The 16,221-nt window shown below is 53.6% G+C and overlaps 1 protein-coding gene across 1 annotated transcript in view; it reads right to left on the reverse strand.

The window, feature by feature from the left end:
- Positions 1 to 16,221, reverse strand: part of LOC149858969 (polycystin-1-like) — a 64,727-nt gene that overhangs the window by 37,084 nt on the left and 11,422 nt on the right. Inside the window, exons 5-15 of the mRNA XM_090061592.1 lie at positions 14,406 to 14,680; positions 13,378 to 13,759; positions 7,199 to 7,379; positions 6,127 to 6,347; positions 5,755 to 5,873; positions 5,173 to 5,320; positions 3,960 to 4,234; positions 2,666 to 3,424; positions 2,088 to 2,219; positions 985 to 1,160; positions 39 to 175 (exon numbers count right to left, since the gene is read on the reverse strand). Coding sequence (XP_089917718.1) covers positions 39 to 175; positions 985 to 1,160; positions 2,088 to 2,219; positions 2,666 to 3,424; positions 3,960 to 4,234; positions 5,173 to 5,320; positions 5,755 to 5,873; positions 6,127 to 6,347; positions 7,199 to 7,379; positions 13,378 to 13,759; positions 14,406 to 14,680 — 2,805 coding nt within the window. The remainder of the gene's footprint in view (positions 1 to 38; positions 176 to 984; positions 1,161 to 2,087; positions 2,220 to 2,665; positions 3,425 to 3,959; positions 4,235 to 5,172; positions 5,321 to 5,754; positions 5,874 to 6,126; positions 6,348 to 7,198; positions 7,380 to 13,377; positions 13,760 to 14,405; positions 14,681 to 16,221) is intronic.

The raw sequence follows: 16,221 nt of genomic DNA on the forward strand, positions 1-16,221 counted from the left end.
TGTTGAATTCCCCACGACCTGCCAAGCCCTTTTCTTACCTGGCTGAGTGTAAGTGTGGGCAACTCTGTCCAGCACTTGCACCCGTTCTACCTGCGGATCTGGGCGAGGCAGCTGAGCACTGTATGGGGGAGACAGCAGGTTCTCCACTGCTGGGCTGCCATCCCCAAAGCCCCACCTGAAAGCAGAAAGGAAATGAGTCTGGGCAGTTCTGTGGCAGTGAGTCAAGCCAGGGCGAGAGGAGTTAATGCACATTTTGGAATGGATGTAAAACCTCATGCTGCAGGGCTAAAGCAAATCTCTAACTAGAAGGGGTCAGGATGAGACTAACCATGGGGGAAGATGAGGAAAATGCAATTTTTGCATCTTCTGCTGAAGCATCTGGTGATGGCCACCATCAGAGATTGGGTATGGGACAGATGGGCCACAGATGTGAGCAATATGATAGTGCCTACACTGCGGAGGCACCGTATCTCTTACAGCTTAGTCTGATGTACAAAGAGCAAAGGATCCTCTAATCAGCATGTTACAGAAGATGTCATTTCTGCCTATCAGTGTAGTCAATCAAGGCCCAATTGTTCTATATCATCTTCAACTATTTGTCACTGGAGCCTGATTCGGACACAGCTGGGGAACTTAATCCCTTTGGGAGGTTGGCCTCAAATTCAGCAATATTTTACCACTCATTTTTCCACTGGGGGGGGAACATCTCCACCCTCCTCCCAGCTTGATTCCCTTTTTGTCCTTCCTGATGTGAGGCCATGCTCCAACTGGACACCACACAATGACATGAGTAATGGGCAATAAAGCACACCCACCACAATGTCCTCTGAGGGGTCATTCCCTCCTGGAAGCTCCCTGGTGATCCTCTCTAAAATCACACCAGATTAAATTGACCCTGTTGGCTTGACCTCTATGGTTGAAAATCCCCCCCTTGAAGACTGGGGACAGAGAGCTGTCCCTTCCTGGACCCCACGGGGCTGTCACCTCACAGTGACTTCCACAGCAGTGTCCACTTCCACCCTGAATATCAAAGTTTGGAGAACATTGACTGGCACCACCGTAGGGATCCCCAGAAACTCAGGGTTGGCCAGTGGATTCATGGGCTCAGCTCTCAGTGCTATTTCCAGAGTCTCAGAACTCACAGGATTCTCTGCCTGGAGCTGCATGGAAAGAACAGAACTGCATCAAACATGGGTAGGAAAGAAAACCCTGGGCATTCCCATCCACCCAACCCACTGCCTCACGACCAGTGACCTTCCTCAGCCACACTGCCTCATGACCCTCGATTCTCCTCACGCCGCTCAACCTTGGACTGTCTTACCAACAGCTCCCTTGATGCACGTCATACATCTCCCAGATTCCCAGATGAGTGCCCTTTGCCATCCAAGTGGTTGGCAGAGGTCAGGGGATGATGGCAGTACTGAGCAGGTCTCCAAGCCTGCTCAGGATGAATTCAGAGCAAGGAACAGAAGGAAGCAGCCTAACATCTATGAACCTACGAATAGTCGGGGAAAAGCCACCCAGAGAACCATGATTGCTACCCTCAGCAGTGACCTTTTGTATTTGAGCTGCAGAGGAACGTGCAGTGACTCCCAATTGGAGGTCAGCCTCACAGAGGGACAAGCAACTGGGGCAGATGGGTCTGAGAAGCAGGGTCTTCAGGCAAGCTGCCTGCAGTGATTTCTGACTCCTCCATGTAGTCTGGCTTAGAGCATGTTGAACTTGGAAGAGCAGGCTTCTACATTTACATTTTAATAATTAAATGTAAATGTAAAATTTACTGTTTAATAATAATTGGCAAACCTGTCTGTATATCTGTCTCTCTAAAAGTATGTGCTTAGGGGGGGTGGCTCATGGCACCTTAGAAACAACACTTAAAACACCATGACATTTCTGGGAGGGGATTAAGACTTCCTGTCCCCATTTCAGTGGTGGAGAAATGGAAGTGCAAAGTGGTAGGTGACTTGTTTAAGAAAAGCACCAGGAGCCCCAGTTCCCCAACCCCTTGCTCTGATGACCTGATGCCCTTTCCTTGCTTTGTTTGCCTCAGATGAAGCAGATTGTGGTGGCCTGTAACATTGCCTCACCTTCAGCCGGTAGGTGGCCGGCTTTTTGAACCTGACACTGTAGGTCTGTCCATTGTAGGCAAACATGCTCATGTTGTCAATGACCCAGGTGTAGGAGATGGAGGAGCCCTGGCTGAGCTCTGCAGAGAATACCTGCCAAGCAAAGCAATCAGATGTTGACCCAAGCCCTAGGGATGGGCTGGTCCAGCTGCATGCTGGATGGGGCTAATAGAAAGGAGGGGGGAAGCTCCAACGGGCTTGAAACAAAGTGAGACATGAACTCCTGGGCATAGCATTCACTTGCTTCCCAGAAGCCATCCAGTGGACTTAATGCAACAGGTCAAGCTCACTTATACTGGAGCAAGAAGGTGCGAGAGACAATACTCCAAGCCAGACTGGTCCCCAGGGTCTCAGGCATCCTGGGACCCCTGTGGGCTGCCCTTGGAGATTTCTGCTAAATGAGAACAGCATTATCTTGCAGCTCAGGGAACACCCAGTGGTCACTGAGTGAGGCCCGTACCCACAATAGGTTTGGTATTAGAGCACCATCAGCATTCAGCAAAGCCACAACATATCAGAGGGGCAGTAGCATAACCTACCTGGGACACATCCACTAACATCCTAAGAGGACCAGGAGGCATCACCCGGAGTCCTTTGATGGTGTCATAAGACTGAATCTTTACTGATAGCTTCTGGGAGCTGACCTTGTTGGACACCAGCACATTGAGGGTCTCCATTCTTGTCTCCTCCATGAGAAGCACAGCAGAGGAGAACCAGGTGTCTGCATTGTCTTTGTGGCAGGCGGGCACATGAGGCACAATGCTGGCAGGGCAAGTGGGCTCAAAAGGCACCCCAGCCTTATTCACAGGTGCCATCCAGTGGGCCACGGCATTGCAGCCGGAGAGGATCTTGACGACCATCAGGGTTCCACGTTTTGTGGCCACATGGAGCTTCCCGTTGACTAGTGTTGGGTGGATAATCTGAAGCCCGCTGACCCTGGTCTGCACCTTCACTGTGCAGTCCACCTGCCTGCTACTGACCACGTTCTGCACCGTTGCCATGTAGGTGTATGTGCCGGGCTCTGAATGTCCACCAAGTAGAGGGCTGGTGGCAAGGCTTCGTGTCGTATATGCAAAGGTGACTCGGATGTCACAGAGCACGCTGTCTACCCATGTAGGGTTGGTAAAGCCACTGATGTCTTCTTCCCACCAGCCATCCTTCACAAGGCTGATGTAGCTCTGGCGCCAGGGGGAGCTGGAGTGGTGCAGACACTGGAGGAACAAGCCTGCCTCTGCACTGTGCTGTATCCCAATAATGTCATTGGGGTTGACATGAGTCTCCTCTCTAGGCAGGAGGACCTGAAATGCACAGGAAGAACCATCTCCCTTTGGAACTGTAGCATCTACTGTCACCAGATTGGCCTCAGAGCTTACCCTACCTCAGCTCCTGCCTATGATGTGTGAGGGACAGGAAGGAGGACAATAGGAGGAAGAAACCAGGAAGAGAAGAACGGGAGAGGGAAGGGGAGGAGGATGAAGGAGAGAGGAAGCTGGGAAGGGCTGTTACCCACCACCGCTTAATTTAATTTAAATTCCTGCATTTTGCCAGGGTCATCGCAAAGCTCACAGTGCACAGGGGTTCGAGTGTCAGGTCTTCACGCTGTGATGTGGCATGTACACAGACTGACCCTGCCTCCCAACAGGATGATGCCACCCCACTCCACAAAGCTGAAACACTCAGGTTCACACCCAAGGATGCCACAAAATTGCTGCCCCCACACACAACAAACACCAGCAAGTGACAATGCAAGGAGAAAAGGGCAGGAAATAACCAGACAGGAGAAATGTGGGAGAAAGAGAAGATCTAACAGGATGAGGTCCTGGAATCACTTACATGGAGGTGGCTGCTTTTGCTGCTGGGAGGGAGGACCATGGAGAGGTCAGCCACTGGCAAGTAGGATGGAGGGCTCGCCATGTAACGTGGAGGGCTCGGGAAGGGCAGGATATTGGAGGTCATGTTCTCAAAGGCATAAGAACTACAAGGGCTGGAGATGTTCAGACAGCCTTCTCTCAACGGGCACCACTGCTGTCCACCCGGGCACCCACCTGTGGTGTTGCAGAGTGGCCTGGGGTGACAGCAGGTGAATGGACTGTGAAGCAGCTGACAGCCTGAGAAGAAATATATGCTGCATGTTACGGCAACCCTTATTGCTCAAAGGCAAAGCAAGCTGCATTATTATGGTTTCCCACGCTGGGCGTTCTCCTAAACACGTATTCCAGACTCTGTGTATTCTCCTGAGCGCCCAGTACAGCACACCATTCAGATCTGCAATGATGTTCCCCATCTTGGTGGAAGAACCAAACAATCAAGGAGAAAAAGGGCCAACAGGCAGGTTTTGAAAACAGATCTGGATTTCTGACAGCCCAGAATTTGAACTGGACAAGGAAGATGAAGGAAGACAGTCTCCTGCTTGGAAGGATCAGTCTGGAGGATGGGGGCACTGGGCTAGGATCCAGGTCTATTCCTGGCTCTGCTGTTGACTGACTACACAGCCTTTTGATAGTCACTTAACCTCTCCTCTCTGCTCTTCTTGGGGATAATCATTGTAGCCCACTGCTGGTTGCACCTGGAAACTAATGGAAGAGGAGCACCTGTGTGTGTATCTACTTGTATTTGGACCAGGGAAAAAAAAATGGACTGGTTTTCAGTTAGCTCTATCCACACTGCTTCTTGCAGAAGAAAGCGATAGCAGCCAATGACATCCTAATTAGAAGGAAGACATCCTGCTTAGAACATCCTCTTTGGAGGAGCGTAACTTAAGAAAGGATTAGCCCTCTTCTGTGTTTCACTTATAGGATTGCTGGGAATCTTGCCCTGCTTAATTTTGAATGCATGCAAATATCAAGTTAGTTTCCAACGTGAACATTAGCCTGGGGGGGTGTCTTTTCTTCAATGGCATTTCTACACTGGCAAAAGCTCCAGTTAGATGCAGTTATACCAGGGTCAGTGTAGCTTATTTTGCTCATTGTAATGATATAGGGTATTGTGGCAAAAGCCCGTGTTTGCTGCTACAAGTAAGAGAGAATTATGGAAGCTGAGCTCTTACCAGGAGGGACCAAGTGCTGGTTGGGGTTGCAATATGGGCGGAAGATCTGGAACCGGATGAGAACAGGCTTCTTTGTTGATTGTACCCCCAAATCCACGGAGACGAGGGCGCCTGCCTGGCTGAACCAGAGGCCAGGGAAGAGCATCAGCTGTAAGACAGGGCCAAGAAAGGATGCATGGGACGTGTGAAGGAGAAAGGTCCACAAAGGCCTCGTGGAGGGATCTGAGAGGAGGGGAGAGGGGTGGGGTGGGCATGGGTCCATTTGTGCTGTCGTGACGTGATGCTCTTGGGATGTCTGGGGCTCATGTTACTGCCCAAAGATCTGTGCTGTAGTCAAAGCACAGCCCTGTTTATCCAGCCTGGGAGCAGGAAATACAATTTTCTCATAATTTCTGGGCCTTAAGCATTAGGAGAACAGCCCTTGGTTGACATTTTGCTGCTTCTGGGCAGGTCTGTGTCTCACTCCCAAAGGATATGCAGTGAGTGGCCCTAAGTCGGGGGGGGAAGAGCTAAGACAGCTCATATGGACCCATCTATAATACTGACATGCATCTGCCTCAGGGGTCTTGGCCTGGACATTACCTCAATGCGGTTGGTTCCTGTAAGAGGAGGCAGCTGCTCAATGCTGATGTTCTTGACCTCATAGGCTCTGCTGAACGCCGGCACTCCTGTCAGGAACAGGTCTGGGTTGGGCAGGATGGCTGCAGACACAACACACGTGGTCACTTCTCAGTTTGCAGAGCAGTCAGGCCCTGCCGCCAGCTTGCCTCACCGACCCAGCTAGGATTGCAGGGCTCAAAGAGACCAGCTGAGCTACAGCAGGATCTCAAGGCAGCAACGGTGTAGGCATGGGTGCAAGCCTGGCCAACAGACAAGGGTGATGAAAAGAGGGACTGGCAGGCAGGGACGGAGCTATAAGACCCTACCCCTAGAAGCAGGCAGGGTGTGCCATACCTCCAGTCCTCATCTCACAGAGGAACAAGGACGTTGCAGAGCACCGGCTGCTCCTCCAAAGCCCTTTGGAGCCGAAGAGGTGCATCTGGATACAGTTCTCCTTTCCCTCAGGCCTGCCTGAGGGTCCCCAGTTCTGGAAAGAGTTCACAGGGCTCCCATCGACCCAGCGCAAGGACCCCAATGAGCCGAGGTCACCCAACCCGATCCAAGCTGCACCAGCACTGCCGAAGAGAAAGACAGAAAGGACATCTGCTTACTGCACAACAGCTTTGGCAATTCAACATGGAGCCCCGAAGTCAGCTGGGGAAGGGAGGGGGTGTTGGGGTAGGCAGGAGGCAGCTGCTCAGTGTTGATGTTTGGTCCCACTGAGTACCCTGAAGACAACCCTACAGCATTTAAAAGGGTCCGAATAATTGGTACTCTTCTGCCAACACGAAGGATATCCCCCAAGCACATGGAGCCTGATCCCCTCAGGGCTTCTGCGCCCTAGGAATCGCTCCCATCCCATCTTGCACTGGTGGAAATAAAAAGTGCAAGTTGAGCACCCAGCCCAGTCACATCCACATGCAAGGCTTCCTGCAGGTGCTTCCACAGTCCATGGGTTGTGACACCCATCCCTTAACTCCCAGCATAACCACCTAGGGCTTCTCTGAAGGGGCATAGAAGTTGGCTTCTAGAGGTGCCTGGCCTTGGCAACCTCTGCTAAATTTAAAGAAAGCTGGAGGGTCTCACTGCTTCTGATCCTCCATCCCACAATGACTAGGGTTTGGAACGTACAAAAGCTCTTGCTGAAGCGCCTGCTTGAAACAGTTCCTTCCTAGGGGTGGTTCAACAGCCATATGTTAGGGGGTTTAAACTGCATGTATTCTGCTGTGGCATCACACAGCTGCCTGGGGACACCTGGAGAAGCACGATGCCTGCTACACCCACTGTCTGACTGCCTTGGGGAATGAGCAACACCACCTTGGCACTAGGGGAGGGAAGGTGCTTGACTGTCTGATGTCCGAATGGCACCCACCCTCATAGCAATACTAGTATTAGCACAGCAATAGGGCTGCAGCAGGGCATGCACCTGGGGAAAGTCTCCTGCAGGAAGCTCTGCACCTCTTGAGAGCTTACAATGGCCAGGTCCCCTCCTGGCATCGCTTGGCAGAGCTGTCGGGCATCCTGCCAGGTCTCCTTGGCTTGGCTGAGCCAGTAGCAATTCAGGCTTGGCAGATGGATCCAGCCACCTCGGGGGCAAGAGGATTCATCTGGAGAGGAAGAAGGGGAAATGAGGAGCCTGGAAAAGCCTGCCGCATCCAGGCACATGGCTGAGTTTCAGGGGAGTTTGCGTTCCCAGTCTTTTCCAACCAGACGCTGAGAAACCATCTCTGGAGAAGGCTGTCTTCCTTGAGAGGGACATCTCGTGGAGCCTTTCAGTGGTGGTACCAAGCCAGTTACTTCCCCGAGGGCCCAGACACAGACAGACGAGACAGCCCAGGGCACAGATCGAGTAAGGAAAACCGAAGGCTACCAGCTACTATGGCAGCACATTCCTGATGGTCTTTGTTCCTTGGGAACATTTGGTTGGCAAACACCATCAGTCCACAGTAACGAATCCACCACCACCCACATCTTGACCCTCCCCCACCAGTGACCTAGTGTTGCACTCGATTTTTCACCAGTCTTGGAGGGAAAATTTCAAGGTGCTGAACGTCTCCCGGCATAGACCCGATACTTTAAAAAGGAATGACAGTGAATTTATTAACGTCAATCCCTGGCAAAATAACAGAATGATTAACTTGTGGTGCTGGCTCCTACCTTGGGGGTCTTTAAGAGGAGGCTTGACAGTTACCTAGCTGGGGTTATATGCCAGCTTTTCTTTTTGCCCCTCCAGGAGTAGCATTTTTGAATTTCTAAAATGCTAGCAGGAAAAACTGGTGCCAGAGGTAAGCGGTGTTCATGTAAACTAATAGTAGAGTTAAACACAATATATTTAATGGTTTTAAATACGTTGGTTTCTATTGTAAATACATTAGCATTGATCTTTGTAAATAGCTGGTGCAATGACTCCCTCTAGCACTTTCAAGGAAGGCAAGGCTGAGTTGGTACTCTGTATGCAGCGCGTTATTAACTGCAAAAAAGATTGAAGCCCAGTACTCACTCCTGCCCAGGGCAGGGGGTCAGACTTGATGGTCTACTCAGGTCCCTTCCAACCCTACAGCTACGAATCTATGAATCTCAGAAGGCGACTTGCAGAGAATGAGAGGAAGCAAGTATCACTGACCACCAGGCATTGTTTGGGGGAAGCAGGTTGTTTGGCAGCATGAGAGGTCCAGTTAACAGAGGCCACTGTGTCGACGCAGTTTTCCAAAGCAGGTGAATTAGGACTTTGTGATGATTCCATGAAAAATAAGTGCATTACATGGAATTAACAAGGCACATATTAAAAACACAGCTCCCAGTGTCACTGTTAATATGGAGACGGCCACCAGCCAGGCAATACTTAGCAGAGTTGCCAAGGAACTGGTTCTTGCTATTCAATACGTTTATCTGCAGTTCAGAGGGTAACATATAATCTTTGTTGGTTCACTTTGCTGAGGATGGGAAGGAAATGGGGGGTTGGAAACAAAGACTATGACAGGTTACTGTGGCAGGCTGATCTGTATCTCTTGGTGAAATGGTCACAGTCCAACCAACTGCAAACCTCTGGTGCTAAGGTGGAAGGATAAGGAAGGGAGGTACTCTACCAGTATTGCTAATGTGCTCGGTGTCTCACTGCCTGAGCCCACCAGGATAGACCTAGGTGATGCCCCTCAGGTGGCAAGGCTGGAGGAAGCAAGGGAACCCCAGACTGGAGCTGCAGGGGAGCAGGTCAGCGTGGATCAGGAGCAGAAGCCCAGAGCTTCACTTTACAGCGCTACAAGGTGGTGATGAGGAGACAAGGAGAGGAGCAGGGGATAGCAGGATCTTACTCCTCTTCTCAAAGCAGGAGCTGACACTATTGGTGCCATAAAATATCTTGGGGTTAGGAAAGAGGAACAACAAACAATACCAAGCGCTACGGATACAAGAATCAATTCACCCACCGCCGAAATGCAGCCAACTCTGCAGTGAAACAGGGCAGCTGCTTAAGAGCCGAGGCAGAAACGCGTGAATGCAATACCCGACGGTGCAGGGAAATAGTCACCGCCTGGGCAAAAGTCTAGGCCAGAACAAGGGGACTAGCCCCACTGTTCTTGCCAGAAACAATGCCACGGACTTTTTAATGGACAACCCTGGTTAGGTCCTCAATGTTTTGTCTGAACCCCCAGGAACCCTTGCATGTGGGGCGAGGGGATGAAAGGCGAGCTGGTGACTACAGAAGGAAGTCCCATGCTAAGGGTCTAGATGGAGCCAGTCCTTCTCTCTCGTTCTAGTTCCCCCAGATTTCACCGCCCCCCGCCTGTGCCGCACTTGTTCCTTTCTGGTCCCGGGCTCTCAACTTTAGCTATTTTCTGCTGTTGAATCCCTGTGTGCTGATGCCCCCTCCCAACTCCAAGTCTCCACGGCCAGAAAACTCCCTCAAATGAGCTGGGGCAAGGAGGCCAAAGGAAGTCATGGGACTGGGACCTGAAAGAGGCTCAGCGACTGCATCCTCAGGGGAAAGGACCTTGGGGGCCAGGGGCATCTCAGCTGATGGGATGCGGGATGCATCCCATCCCGGCAGCAGCAGTTCCTGCCTCCCGAGCCCCCTGAGCAGAGCGCTCACACCATAACGAGGAAAATCCAATCAATGCGGCCATCGCCACCTCCAGCTCGGTTGCCGGGGAGCCGGCGAGCACCCGGCTTGGCATCCCTGCGTCCCCCAGCAACAGCCGAAACACAGAAAGCCAGAAAACCCATCGCCATGGCAACTCCAAACAAAGTTTGATCTGTTCCAGACACTAAAACAACCCGGGAGACTCCCCTGCTCCCACGGCGTGGACCACTGACCAGCTGCTGCCAGCACCTCGCCGAGGCTTTCCAGATGGACCGAGTGCTCTCGGAGAGTCTCAGATTTTCATGCGGGCTGGAAGGGACCTCGCAAGGTCATCGGGTCCGGGCCCCTGCCCCAGGGGCAGGAAGTCAGCTGGGGTCAGATCACCCCAGCAAGATAAGCACCCAAGCGTTTTTTGGAGTTTGTTACTGCCCGGGGTGCCCCAGGCTTTGAATAGCCCACACCAGATCCCGCTCCATCTCCAGCTGCTCCCTGACACAAGGCGCAGGGACAACGGGTGATTTGGAAAGGGCTCCTTGCCTGGGTGGTGACAGCAATATGATCCCAGGGTCAGGCCTCATTTGGTCATATGGGATGAGCCTCAATTGGCTCCATCCTTGCCTTTAAGCCCCCTGCCTGCTTTCACTCCCGTCTGCTGCTTGCTCATGGGAACACGGTCCTCAAGTCGAGTCCTCCTTCCCTCCTCACTCCCTCTCTCACTGTCCGGGGTACATCAGGGCTTGGCATCCTGCCGTGGGGAGACCCCCCCCCCATCGTTGGCATCGCTGCGGCCACCTGCAGATGGTCCCTGCTCGGCCGGCCCTTGCCGCCAACACCTGCGTCGCTGCCCGTGGGCAGTCGCTGTGCCCCACCAGCCTCAGGAGGCACGCGTTGCCTGTGACCAAACGAGTCAGCTGTCAGGAGAAAAGGGGTCCGGACAGGTGTTGGCAGCAAGGGGTTCAGAGGCCAACAGGGCCGGAGAAAAAGGGTCTGGGTTGGAGTCTATAAAGGGGAGTCAGCAGGCAGGAACCAGGACCGGGGACACTGGGAATCAGCAGGCTGGAACAAAAAGTAAGAACAAGGACTCCAAAGCCCAAGACTAGACTGAATGGCCTCTGTCCTGTCACAGTGCATCCTGGGCGCTGAAAGAGCTGCTGGTGGTAAAGCAACTGGGGCCAGGTGGAAGTAGTTAGGTTGCTAGCAGCTAGGCCCCCCAGGGAACCAGGCCAGCTGCCCTCGACCCAGGGTTTCGCACTGCCCCGTTGCTGCAGCACACGGGTGCCAGACCTCCATTCAGGAATTTATCCACACATCACAGGACCCAAGCCACAGAGTGACTGGGGGCATCTCCAAGGCTCTGCAGGACATCTAGGGCAGAGTCAGGGATTCAACCTCAGTCTGCAGCACAATGTTCTTGTAAACTGGAAGCATGCTGGCCCAGGATATAAATTCCCTATGCAGTGAGACCCTGTGGCTTTGGCAGCATGGCTAGACAAGAATCAGCTGCTGCTCCGGAGGGCACTAGGCACAAGAGTGTAGACCACTCCGAAGAGATTAGATCGGAGCAAGAAGCCAACATCAGTTGTGCTACCTGGCACGCGGATCTCACCGGCTATCAGCCCCGTTTCAGGCCACGAGCTAAGCACCGGATGAAGGCAGAAAGAATGGTATCTGAAGACATACTACTGATACCATCCTTTCAGTAGCATGGCACGATCGAGTACCAGTGAAGGGTATCGGTGCCCAGGGTGGACCCCAAAATATTGAGTTAGCTGGACTCTTGGCCTGGTTTTTTTTAATTGTCTTAGGCCAAATTAGTCTATCGACAGAGCAGAGGTCAATCATTCAAGTCTGTGTGGTGCTACCACCACCAACTATCCTACCTCCTGGACTTCAGTCTGGGGCTTCAGATACTCTGAGATCCACGGGAAGATCCTATGTGCAAGCCCCAAACGGGGAGTCCTTGGGGTTCAGCTGCCCTCTAGTTTTGCTTGCCCTTAGCCAAAAGGCTGTAGCAGCAAGCTAGAGGGAAAGCCCAGGAGCAATCCCCTATTGCCATGACTTGTGTAGCTGAGATCCTCCCATTGGCAGGCCTTAGCAGACTCCCGCAGTGTGATGCATAGGTCTCTGCCTTCAGCTACACCAAGTCATTCAAGGTCGAGAAGGAGGGGAGCTCCCTTGCCAGGTATGTAAAACCACCTGGGCCAAAACCGTCATCATGGTATCTCCCTAGAAGACCTTAGATAAGCCACTGTAAGACCAGCACCTCCTGCCTTCCCAGAGAAGCCACCCAAGCCTTGTCCTGTCACTTCCTCGCATTGAGTGACTCCTACAGGCTGCATGTGTGAGACTGTCTGGGTCACTAGCCCAACCTAGCACAACACAGACATTTTACTCCTTGCTATCCCTTTCCATTCACTTCAATATGAGCCAGCTGCATCCAGGTGCCTCCAGCCAAAAGCCCTTCTCAAGCTGCTGGGCGTAGCAGAGACACCTCCCCAGCGTATGTGACCCCAGCAGGATGCCAGCAGGGCCAGCACAGCATGGGCTCTGCCCCTGCAAGGAAGAGCGTGCGAGCATGCACATGCCATCCTCCCGCCTTCCTTCCCCCTCGCCGCATGCACGGCTCTCCCACCCCTTGCCCCCGCCACATTCAAAGCAGCACTCATTCTCCGCAGTCTGCGCCCCACGTACCAGCAGTCCCCTTGCCCAGGAGGGGGAGCAGCAGCCACTGCAGCTGCAAGCCACGGCACAGAGCTGCCAGCCTCGCCATGCTGCTCAGCGGAGAGATGCCGTCTTGAGAGAGATCGGTGTAACGGGCCCCAAAGAGCCTCATGTCGTGCCCCTCACCATGGTGTCTGGGCTAACGCGATGCAGAGCCCCGTTCTCTCTCCCGCACCCCCGCGGGAGGGAATTACCCTAGCCCCCTCTGTCTCCATGCCCTCACACCCCCCTAGCGCTGGAGGCTCTCTCCCCGCACGGACTTTGCTGCTTTCTGGGATACACACGAAGATTTTGCAGGGCTTTGCTTGGCAACTCGTTCTCTAAACCCTTTCTTTGTGGCTGCCCCGAGTCTCCCTGGAGACGCAGATGCAGCCCTCCCTCCTTGAAAGGTCTCTGTGGAGGCAGCTCGCCTCATGCGGTCAGGCAGCTGGTTGTCACAGATCCTCCTCCCTGCCTCCTTAACGCCTGCTGCCACCTTCCTTTGGTGCTGGGGGCCCAGCATCGCCTCCAGAGCTGGGTCTTTCCTCTCTACACCTCTCGCTGGAGCACCCTTTCTGGTTCCCCCACCCAACCCCACGCCGTCCACCTCGACATCTGCCCCGTGTGCCATGCAGGCTCCTCCCGCTCCCACGCCATCCTTTTTTCTCCAGGACAATCTCGAGGGAGACACGAAGGGGTAGAAAGGGCAGAGGTGCAACACCTGCTGCTCTCCCTCCAGTACGCCAGTGCGGCCGCCGCTCGTGGAAGCGCCCCATCTCACAGGAGAACCAGGACCCTGCTGAAATAACCCCCCGGCAGCATCTCACCCAGGATCTCTCGTCCACTTGGCATCATCACTCTCCAGAAGACGGAGAGGTCGGTGCCCCGCGGGACGTGGATCCAGGTGTCAGCTCTCTCTCCGGCCCCCACAGCGGTGGGGCACTCCAGGCCCACCGAGGCCACGGGCAGGATCACGCTGACACCCGCCCGGCGCAGCAGGCTCCTCTGCCCAGTCTGCGCCTTGACTGTCACCACATACGTGCCAGGGAGCGCATACAGATGCTGAGCTCTGGTGCGGCTGGTGGTGTACTGCTCCCCTCTGTCTCCGAAGTCCCAGGTGTACACGGTCCCAGGCAGTGGGACCTCAGCGGTAAATTCAACCATCTCATGGAGGCTGTAGTACGGGCGAGCGGAGAAGGACAGGCGCACCTGGGGGGAGGAGAGCAGTGGAAGCCCAGACCCAAAAACACGGGCTGGGAGCTTGGGTCCCTTTCCCCAGCTTCCAGCGTGCTGTTGGAAGAGGTCCTTTCTGTGCCTCTCACCCCCAGAGCCCCTCAGCTCCCCACCAGCCGTTAAAGAGCTCTTCTTCTCCACCCCCTCACCTCGTCTTCCAGGCTGGTAGGAAACCCCCTGCATCCCTCCCACACGACCAAAGCTCCCTCCATCCACTCTTCCTTTAGTATTCCCAGACTACGTTGAACGGTCACAAACTGCTGGAAGACCATTTTAAACTGGACAGAAGGAAAAACTTTACCGTCCGAATCTCCAGAGCCTGGAATAAACTCCCCCCAGAAGTGGTGCAAGCATCTACTCTGGAGACGTTGAAGAAATGCCTGGATGCTCACTTTGCTGGGCCGATCGGACCCCAGCTGACTTCCTGCTCTTTGGGCAGGGGGCCGGACCCAATGATCTCACAAGGTCCCTTCCAGCCCTAAAATCTATAAACTCATATCCAGGGGGAACAGGGGCCAGCTGAGATCCTTTCCCAACCCTGAGACCAGCCCTGACTAGCTATGGAAGAGCAGTGGTCCACCTCCCCTTCTCCACAAGCTGCGATGACCCCTGGTGCAGTTACCTGGACAGGATACACAGGGTGGATGATGGTTTTATTGCAGACCTGGCTTTGGATTTCATTGGAACACACTTTCCTGCAGCCTGTGGCCACTTCCCCACTCAGCGACCCGCACAGGCAGCGGTCTGCTCCGTCCAGGCTGTAATGCGTGTGCTCCTCTTGGTAACAGAGCACGTGGCAGGAGGCGCGGGTGTGGTGACCGAGGTGAAGGGAGGAGTATTGCAGGACTGTGCCTTTCGTTCTTTCAGCGTCCTGCACACATGAGATGAAATCAGCCGCTGAAAGGGAAGTGGAAGGAGATGAGTTTTCGGCTGGGCTATCCATGTGAACTGTGTGGGAACTGCAATGCAGCAATGGGCTTTTTAGACCATGCCAAGATGTTACAGACCCAAAGCAAACGTGGCATGGGGGCACGGCCCAGAACAGGAAGCAGAGCGAATGGCACCGGCCTGGCTGGGTGTCTGGACCGGACTCTCCATGGGCTGGCACCTTGTGTCACCTACACAAAGCCCAGGGGTGCTGCGCACTCGGGGAATTCACAGGAGGTGGCACGTTCTGCCCTCCTCCATGCAAGGCTGCAAGATTGGCAAGGGGTGCCGGGAGGGGTGAGCTAGGCCTGCTACCTATGGGATGTCTTCCTTTGGAAACCCCAGATGGGCCCTTTCCAAATCTCCACCCTTGCAGAGCTGACCTCCAGATCAAGGCTTGAACCCGGCAGCCCAAGGCCATCTCTGCTCCAAACCCACATTCTCACTCCTTTTCAGCTTCCCCTAGTTTTTATTGGGGTTAAAATGCCTCGTGCTTTGTTTCAGTCCAAAGGTGGTCACTGAAAAATAAAAAGTTCAGCAAAATCTGGCACGTAGACCTGTGGTTTATATCAAACTAGCTGTGGACAGAGTGTGCAGGGAAGAGCAGGGCTTTTGCATGGTCCAGGAGGTTAATTCAGCTCTTTGAAGTGCTCTCTGACTGCACAGGACTTTGGCATTGTGGATGTCCTCATTCCCTCTGTGTCTCAGCACACTTTTTTCTTTAATCATATTGAAGACATTTGCCTGCCCAGAGTACCAGAGGAGAAACGCTGCCTCCACTGAACTCCAGGGTAAAGATCCTCCTGATTTCAGAGAAGACAGTATTTTTCCTTTCCCGACTAATACCACCTCTCGCAAGCCACGCTCTGCAGCCTGAATTTGCTTCCAGACATCTAAAGCTCTCCTTGCTGACTGAAGCCCCTGAATACCTAGGAGACCTGGAGTAACAGGCTTCAGGGCCACCTGATTTGCTTTCAGTCATGAAACCCTTTTCCTCACGTGACTTTACTCTAGTCACTTAGTTTCTCTGCTCAATCCAGAGCAGGGCAGGCTGAGTCTATCCAACCTCCCCTCTTTAATTTTTGCCACTCATTCAGCTCTGCCGGCCTCATTCAGCTCCCTTGTTCACCGGGTGATACCCAAGTGAGCATCTCTTGCCTGCATCACTCCACCAGGAAGGCCATTCCCTACAGTGTTTTGCAGTGAGATTTTGCTTTGAGCCGGAGTCTGCACATCCAGGCTTGGATCTGGTGGAAGTGTAATCCTTGGGGAGGACTTGGTCCAAACAAGGGGGCAGGGGAAGGAATCAGCAATCCCTAGAGGTGGACAGAGGAAGACCAGAGAGGCTGTACTCAAAATGTCTCGGGTCAAGCAAGGCTGTCCCGGGATACAAAGGCGGTTGGAGGCTGGCAGCTCCCCTCGCAGCCCTGAGCACGGAAAGGGAGAATCAAAACACGCGGTGCTTGGAAGACGAGTTCCTCCACCTCCCCCACATGCCCGGGATGCTCCAG

Source organism: Crocodylus siamensis, chromosome 8 (genome assembly GCF_052110815.1).
Source record: "Crocodylus siamensis isolate JL-2025a chromosome 8, ASM5211081v1, whole genome shotgun sequence".
Taxonomy (NCBI): domain Eukaryota; kingdom Metazoa; phylum Chordata; order Crocodylia; family Crocodylidae; genus Crocodylus; species Crocodylus siamensis.